We start from the raw sequence: 9,185 nt of genomic DNA, 5'->3' as shown, positions 1-9,185 counted from the left end.
GAATTAAAGAAAAGAAATTCAGAGAAACACACTGAAATATTTTTGGAGTTTTTGGTTTTCTTGAACAAGCAAATAAAAGGAAAAGGCAAAAATGAGAAAAACTATTTACACGGGAAAGCTTCCAACAAGCAAAAGAAGAAGAATGAAATCTTTTTGGATTTCTTTTTAATATAACAAGTAAGCATGCATGAAAAGTAAACTATCTACAACTATTTTTTTTGGTTTTTCTAAAGTTTTCCAAACACACAAGAAGAAAGTAAGAAAAATGAATCTAAGCATGGATGATACAATGAAAAAGTGTGAACACCGACAAGATGAATAAGTGGACATGAATGTAATGTCGATGAGAAACACGTACTCCCCCAAGTTTAGGCTTTTGACCTAACTTGATAGTCGATCAGTAATCTGGATAGTAGTTGGCGTGGTAGCTCATAGAGGCTCTCGGTGCGGATGCATTGGCCTGCCGTGCTGCCTCCATTGCTGCATTGTGAGCTCGGGCCTCACTCTCAAGAACAAAATATCTTCCTTTGTTGTGATAATCAAAAAGAGTAGGCGTAGGCAAATATGTGTGCACAACAGATTTTTTGGTTAAACAATAGATTATAAGTGAAGTTGGCAACCTTCCCCTTGAGAACCTTATGATCTTTTAAAGTGTCAAAATCTAAATACTGCGTCGGGGTAGAATAGGATCAAAGGGCAAAGGTGCAACACCCAACCCTCGTGCTAAACACGTGGCATATATTCCACCATAGAAATAGCAACTTTTAGCGTTGTGCTGAAGTCTGCGTGCAACAATCGCTCCAAGGTTATAATTCCTTTCACCAGTGAGAGCGGTGTGGATGAGGCTCAAGTCTGGAGCACCCGGTCCCAAGGTGACAAGCATTAAGCATGGTAAAGTCATAGCAATATCAATCTAAGAACATAGTGGATACTAGGGATCAAGCCCTAACAAAACTAACTCGATTACATGATGAATCTCATCCAACTCCTCACCGACTAGCGAGCCTACGAAGGAATTCTCACTCCCGGTGGGGAGCATCATGTAATTGGCAATGGAGAAGGGTTAGTGATGACGAAGAACGAAGATCCCCCTCTCCGGAGCCCCGAATGGACTCCAAATCTGCCCTCCCGAGGAAGAATAGGACTTGGCGGTGGCTCTGTCTCGTGGATCGCGATAATTCGTTCTCCCTGATTTTTCTCTCCGTAAATATGATTTTATAGCGTTGGTTTCAGGGTCTGTGGGCCACCAGGTGGGGACAACCCACCTGGGTGCGCCTGGTGAGGGGGCGTGCCCTGGTGGGTTGTGCCCACCCAGGTGCCCCCCTTCGGTAGGTCTTGACTCCAAAAATTCTTATATTTTATATAAAAATTCCCCGCAAAGTTTCGTTTCATTCCGATAACTTTTATTTCTACACAAAAAACAACACCATGGTAGTTCTGCTGAAAACAACGTCAGTCCGGGGTTAGTTTCATTCAAATCATGCAAATTAGAGTCCAAAACAAGAGAAAAAGCGTTAGAAAAAGTAGATACGTTGGAGACGTATCTACGTTGCATGATTTCATGGTTGAAGAAATATGTATTTGACATTAAGAAAGCAGTAGCAATAAACCAAACGATCATATGCTAAGCTAACGGATGGGTCTTGTCCATCACATCATTCTCCTAATGATGTGATACCGTTATCAAATGACAACTCATGTCTATGGTTAGAAAACCTTAACCATCTTTGATCAACGAGCTAGTCTAGTAGAGTCTCACTAGGGACATGGTATTTGTTTATGTATCCACACGTGTATTTAAGTTTCCGGTCAATACAATTCTAGCATAAATAATAAACATTTATCATGATTAAGTAAATATAATAATAACCATTTTATTATTGCCTCTAGGGCATAGTTCCATCACGTAGCCCCACCATCTCGCCTTGCAACACGTGGTCACTCAGCCCACCTTCTCACCTTATCTCTTCCGACCGTTCTCGTCCTTTTTTTCTTCTCCATCGTATCTCCTCATCTCCTTCTCCTCCGTGTAGCCACTAGCCTCCACCGGCTGACCCTTGTCCACATCATCTTCTCATATCCTTCTCCTCCAGCGAGCTCCTCCAGTGAGCCGTATTCCCACCACTGTCTTTCCTCTCTCATGGTCGTTGACATGCAAGGTTGGGAGGCCCCGTGAGCCTGAGCCAGGGGCAGGATCTGCGTAGCTAGTTCCTCCCTCCCCTCCCCACATTGTGAGGGGAGGTGGCATCATTGGAAGGAAGGCGGCGAGGGCGCGCAGTTGGGAGCAGCTGTCAGGGGATGTTGCAACTGGCGGGCGCACAACTGGGAGCAGTCGACCGAGATGCTGCTTCTGGCAATTGCAAATGCTGTAACCGGCACTTAGGTTGCTGGGACCGATGATGGAGATTGCTGGAACCAGTGGAACAAAAACTACAACCAACCATGGCCATTGTTGCGACGAGCGAGAGGGTGGGTGCATCGTCACCGTCAATTTTGCTAGAACCAACATCAGCCAAAGCTACATCCAACGGTCGAGAAAGCTACTACCGACGACACCGATTGCTACAACCGGAGATGACGAAAGTTGGTGACCGGCCACTGCGGCAACTGGGGGAAGCTGCAACCTTTGATGGAAAATGCTTCTACTGACGAAAAAAACCTTCAACCGGCACCGACAGAAGTTGGGGCCGAGCCATTACGCAACCACGAAGTTGCAACCGAAGATGGAAGAAGCTTCAACCAACGACGATGGTGCGAGCTGTGACACCGAAAGCTGCAGTTGACGGTACGATACTGCTGTGACGGGGCGCTACGACGATGACTAGGCGCTGCAACGACAACCACCACGTGTTAAGGCGTCACCGACGATAACACTCCGACCAACGGCGACGTTACTATGAGGGCGGCTATTGGAACTGCGAGGACGTGTGCTGCAAGGGTGGCGAGCCGGCGGTGCTTTGAGGTCAGCCGCTTGAGGCGTCCATGGTGGGTGTCGACGGCACTCGACTACCACTCTTTTTTCGTGCTTGCGTTCTGTGTTTTTTGGAGGCAAAAACAAACAATGTGAGGAGCTGATCTGGACGGCTGAGAGGCATCACATCCAACGTGCGGGATGCGACCAACGAGGGGTTGGCGCCAGTCAACCGGAGCCTAGCACCGCTATAAAAAAACGTATACTAATGATCGATTTGTCTACAATAAATGTATATACACTGGTTGGAAAGGCAATCTAGTAGTATATCTCTTAGTGGCATATCTAACAAATAATGTTCATATACTCTAAATTAATTGTGTGGTGTAGTATAAATGTTACATACAAGTGCTTAATTATGCCAAGTTTTCTTCACAAGAAACAAACACACGGTTGAGGGGAGTGACGCGTGGGGCCGTGGCATGGCACAGCTGTTAGCTGGACCGCTGATCCGTTACAACTGTTAGTGGGACCGCCATCTCCTCACTTCTTTACAGTATTAATGAGGAAATTTAAAAAATAACTTGAGAATACGGATTTCCAGGAAGGGGACAACAAGCCACGCTCTCGCCACAGTCCGCGCTATAAATACGCGCGGGCGGCCCACGAAGCCCGCGGGCGCGTAAGACGCGAAGAAAAAGTAAAGCACAAAAAAACGCGCAGCGGTGGGAGAGCCAGAGCCATGGAGACGGGCGGCGACGAGATGATGATGACCTCGGGCGCCACGGGCCGGATCGTGCCCGTCTTCCGCTCCGTGCTGTCCCGCCGCGCGCTGCTCCGCCTGGCCGTCGCGCTCCACTCGCTCTTCCTCTGGCTGCTGCTCCTCGTCGGCCGCCGCCGCCGCCCCGACGCCGCGAGCCCGGCGGTGGAGCCCGGCCGGCTCGGGAGGGCCAGGAGCCGGCGCAGGGCCGCGGAGGAGGAGGACGTGCGCCGCCGCCGGGCGCTCGCGGAGGAGGTGCCCATGGCGGAGGAGGAGGACGGGGACGGGAGGACGTGCGGCACCTTCGTCGTCGCCGGGGCCAGGCGGAACGCGCTCTTCTGCCGCGTCTGGGCGCCGGCGGCCGGCGCCGAGATGAGGTGAGCCCGTCCGCCCGTCCCCGTGGCGTGTGCGATCGAATTGCCTTCCGTGGACCCTGGGGGGTTTCGGTCGCCGTGGAAATTGGTGGTTTCCTTTTGTTCCTTTGTGTGGATTTCGCTTTCGTGGTTCGTGATTTTTTACTCCTCACTTTTTTGCTGTATATATATATATATTATATGGGCGGAGCGGTGGGAGAACGGTAGTTCGTGGACTTGACCTCACCCAGAAGGGATTTGCTCTTTCGTCTGAATCAGTCAATATTACAACGATTTTTTTCCTAAAGAATAAAACAAGGATTTTCTTCGGGTCTTTGATCCCTTGGAAGCTTTGTTTATTTGCGAATTCTGCGTGGTGGATAGTTCTCTTGCGCCTTTGGCACTCTTCTCTGACCCCAACGGGCGGTAATTTCAGTTAAAGCTGCATTTTTCTGCTCCTGTTTAGGCGATTCCAGTGTAGTAATGGCAAGGCGCGATGAGCATTTAGATCATGCATTTTTCTGCTGCGGTTTTGATCACGCAATTAGAGTGCTTTACTGGATACCTGGACCTAGTGTTCTTCAGAAGACTTTGTGGCTGCTGCTCTACTCATAAAGAGACGTGCCGTGCGATGCACGTTGAGTACATAAAAAAAATGTCAGATCTCCATTGATCTTTGCATTCATGGTCATTACCCCTGTCAATGATGATGCATGGAGTTTGTCCTCATCGCAGAGCTGCTGTTTTAGGTTGTCATATTTCTTGTACGCGCCTGTCGATCGGAACCTCAACTAGTTGACTACATTAACGATAGCTCTGTGCATTTTTTTTTTCTGTGATAGTGTAAAGCAACTTTGAAATACAGCAAAGGAGGAACAAGTAAAGTGGAATGGATTAGGAGAATATAAGCTGATGCTTATCTCCAACTTCTGTTCCATTCTTATCTCTCAATGAAAAACCTTAACGTAATGTCTCCATGTGACACAGGAAAACTTAGCTATCAAGAAAGGGGGAGATGATTTTTTCTTAATTCTTTAATGCGCCCACTTTGTGCAACCGAAGTGTTGATTATTCTTGACATGACCCAGTTGTAGTTGCATGAGCTGACCGTCAACTCTGTTTTCAATATGAATGGCATAATAGTCAAACAAACCCAGCAAACAAATGTTGAAAAAGGAGATAACTGCAACTAATTTAGGTAATCCGCCACCCCTAATTATGCTGACTGGTTTTATGGCTTTACATGCGTGAACACCTTTTGAGAAGAGTGTGGTTCTCTGTTTCAGTCTCTTTCATTAGAAATGGGAAGTTTGAAGCATCAAACTTAGCACCTCTTTCACCTGCTGTGACACAATTTTGTATTGACTATCTTCCTCTTTTGCTTTAGGGGCGTTCTGCTCATCGTACATGGGCTCAATGAGCATAGGTAAGGAAATCCTGTCGAGTCATTCCCCTCCAGTCCTCCATGCTGCAGCATGGTGGTGTATCTATATTTTTCATATATCCTCCTTGTATTGAAGGCATTACTAAGAGTATCTTGATCTTGTGTTTCAGTGGGAGGTATTTGCATTTTGCCGAGCAGCTAACGTCATGTGGCTTTGGAGTATATGCAATGGATTGGATAGGTAAGGAAACCTACTTCTGGTTTTCTGAACATGTGTTATTCTGCTATATTAAAGGAAATGTTACACATGGTTGGGTTGGTGGAAGATCAGTGCTATATTTAGAAACAAATTCAATGAATGATCAATTTCGAGGCATGTTGCTCGATCTTACATAATTGTTCCTCAGAGCAAAATGTAAACTAACTGTTAGTTCTTAATTGCTATGGAAAAAACAGACTAGGAAACTGAATAAATTACTAGTAGTAGCTTTTCTTTATAACACATTATAAGGTAAAATATAAGCAATGGTGCTAAGGTTGTCATGTTGTGCCCCCATAGTTGCGGATTCTTTCCTTGGAATTCATTCCTATGTGTCAATCAGTCCTTCGAGAAAATTATTCGTGGTTTTGAATCTCTTTGTTCCTGTGAGGTGTGAACATGCCTACTGAATTTTGCACTCGTTTTAACATCATCAGGCTAACTTGAGCTTATGCATAATAGGTCATGGTGGCAGTGATGGTCTGCACGGTTATGTTCCTTCACTTGATTATGTTATAGAAGACATGGTAAGTCTCTGTCTGTGCACCTACTTCTACATTCTTCTGTTCAAGGTTTTTTGATAGAAGGGACAGAGCTATTCTGTTCCCGATGGCTGATGTGATATGTAATGCTATATTATCATCTCTGAACAGGAAGTACTCCTTGATAAAATTATGCTGGAGAATCCAGATGTTCCTTGTTTTCTACTCGGTCACTCAACTGGTGGAGCTGTTGTTTTAAAGGTATGGCTTGTCGAATTAAATCGCTTTTTGTCATCGGTATTTAGGCCAGATCTAGACACTGACCCTACTCCTCTGGGCCTGTGAACAATGGATACCCTGCCGGCGGAGAATGGTGCAAAGCATTAACAAAATAGCCTGGTTGAAATGGTTTGGCTAACGATGCTCATTTAACAACGCTTAACTTTCTTGTTTCATGCATGCTCATCACTAGCTGTCATTTTGCAGGCGTCGCTGTACGCTCACATCAGAACCAGACTGGAAGGGATCATCCTGACTTCACCAGCTGTGCGTGTAAAACCAGCGCATCCGATTGTTGGGGTAATATAACTATTCTGGTTTCCTAGTACTCCGTATTATTTTGTGGGCATTTGGGATGACTAAGATAAAAAATGATTGCATGAAAGCATTTGACCGGATTTGATATTTCTCGTTTCTGATATTATTTCGGAAGTCTGCTTTTGGATTCCAACGTCAAATTTAAAACTTCAAAATGTGGAACATATCGGTACCTGCATGCCAAGATGTGTTTCGTCACTGAGACTTATCTGAATCAACGCAGGCCGTGGCACCGATATTCTCTCTGATAGCACCCAAGTTCCAATTCAAGGGAGCAAACAAGCGGGGCATTCCGGTGTCTCGCGACCCCGCCGCGCTGCTGGCGAAGTACTCTGACCCACTGGTCTACACCGGGCCGATCAGGGTCCGGACGGGCCATGAGATCCTGCGCATATCCTCCTACCTGCTGCACAACCTGAAGAAGGTGACTGTCCCGTTCATGGTCCTGCATGGCACCGCGGACCGGGTGACGGACCCGCTGGCCTCGCAGGAGCTCTACACGGAGGCCGCGTCGAGGCACAAGGACCTGAGGCTGTACGAGGGGTTCCTCCACGACCTGCTCTTCGAGCCCGAGCGCGACGAGATCGCCGCCGACATCATCGGGTGGATGGACCGGACGCTCGGTCTGCAGGCTGTATGAGTGGTAGTTGTTGTCTGAATATGGGGAGGAGATGGGCATCATGTGTAAGCCGCTCAGATCGCGGCAATGGGATTGCAGTCATGGGCTTCATGGCATGGCATGGCAAGGCATGCATGATGGCTTTGATCTGATTCTTGCCGGTGTTTTCTGAAAGTGGTCTGCAGATTGCCTGTGATATTCTTCCCCATCTTACGATGCTGCCGATTGCAGACCAATGAATTGGGAAGCCGGTGGCTTGTGCTTTGTATGAATGCTGCAATATATATCTATAATAACAAAAGGGGTGGGGAAAAAAATAAGGGTAATGCTATTCAGCGGACGTTCGCTAGGGGGGTGGCCATTTGCGAGCGTTTTTCACGGCGTCTTATGTTATGGGAACATGGCAATTCCTTCAAGCGAACACCGCAAAATTCACATCGAAATCCCGTTGTTTGCAGAATCTGTGTGTTTCTGAAGAAATTGTCCATGTGTGTTTGAACAACTTGTCATAGAAAAAAACGTTTGCAAATGTCATACTCACCATTGAACTTCGCTGGCTACTGCGGTCTAAAGAATAACGCGTACTGCTTGCTGGCTTGGAAAACCTTTCTCGATCATGTGAAGTTTGTGCTCCAATTATTGGTACTCCTATACATATGCCCGCCTTCAAACCTGTAAAATGAAAGCAAGCAGCTGCACGTACCCTGGCGGTTAGCTGTCCCGGACCGACATGTGCCAACTGCCAAGTGGTTGGGAGGGACCGTTTCGTTGGGAGTTTCGAGTCAACAATGGCGAGCGGTAGGTTATTATTTATTGATTGGACATGTTCGTGTGATCATATGAAACCTAGGTGCAGATAAGTGAGATAACATACTCCTCCTCCCGTGGATAGATTTTCTGGCAGGTGGCAGAGCAACGTGTGTCGTTAGCGGCCAAGTGGTAGCTGGGGACGGTTGACAGTTTTCAGTAAGGTCAGCAATGGTGAATGGTAGCTGGGTAGGTGGTGCAAAGTCATGTGCGCGACAACATTCTCTCTTCACCGGAAAGTAACGTTCAAGTTTCAGCTTTGACAACCTTTTTTTTCCATGGAAAGAAAAGAAACTTTGACGAGTTTTTATTAAACGGTTCGCTAATAGTCAAATCAGAACCGTAACACTTGCAACTGTTTTTTGTCCACATTTTTTTTTGTGGGGATTCATCCACTTTTCCTCGTTTACTTGAACATTGTTCTTCGCTCCGGCAACCGGTGGTGGGGAGGGGGATCCCGGTGCCTCCGCTCCGGTTAATGGTTTGGGTTCGGGGTTTTTTAGTCCTTACAGGTGTGGTGGTCGGGCGGATGGCGATGCTTCTTCTTTGAATTTGTTTTTCTGGGCTGCGATCCTTCTCGAGTTCGGCACGTAGTCGACGGAGATACGGGGTAGATTCCCGCCGTCTCCTTGGGGTTGTGAGGTTAGGGTTTGTCGTTGTCTGGTGAGATTTGGTGTCAGGTACTTTAGAGCTATTCAATGGTTCAATGGCGACGACTGCGGTTCTAGGGCGCTGGTCCTTAAGAGCACGTGCACGAAGACTTTCCGGCTATTATCGACAAGGTCAAGCCGACTTTGATAGAGGAGCGGCGGCGGTGGCGCGTTGACGGCTCGTTCTAGCTGCGATAGTGATCGTTCGGCGGTCTCAGAATCTCGATGCAATTTTTATTATGTTTGAGATACTTTGTACTTTCGGTGAATTTTGATAATACATCTGAATCATTTTTGCCAAAAGAAAGCTCTGTTCTTTTTACTAAAGAAAAAGGCGGAGCTCCCTCGATAAAATTTATTCTG

General features: G+C 46.9%; 1 protein-coding gene across 1 annotated transcript; it reads left to right on the top strand.

Annotated features, from left to right (window-relative positions):
- The first annotated feature begins 3,580 nt into the window (after positions 1-3,580).
- On the top strand, positions 3,581-7,561 carry LOC125543130 (monoacylglycerol lipase). The gene is made up of 7 exons (XM_048706382.1): positions 3,581-4,048; positions 5,412-5,450; positions 5,579-5,649; positions 6,130-6,194; positions 6,321-6,410; positions 6,636-6,728; positions 6,970-7,561. The coding sequence occupies exons 1-7, from the start codon at positions 3,654-3,656 to the stop codon at positions 7,384-7,386; spliced, it is 1,170 nt and encodes a 389-aa protein (XP_048562339.1). The 5' UTR covers positions 3,581-3,653; the 3' UTR covers positions 7,387-7,561.
- The last annotated feature ends 1,624 nt before the right edge of the window (positions 7,562-9,185 follow it).

Source organism: Triticum urartu, chromosome 3 (genome assembly GCF_003073215.2).
Source record: "Triticum urartu cultivar G1812 chromosome 3, Tu2.1, whole genome shotgun sequence".
Taxonomy (NCBI): Eukaryota; Viridiplantae; Streptophyta; class Magnoliopsida; order Poales; family Poaceae; genus Triticum; species Triticum urartu.
This window is presented reverse-complemented; position numbering and strand designations above follow the sequence as displayed.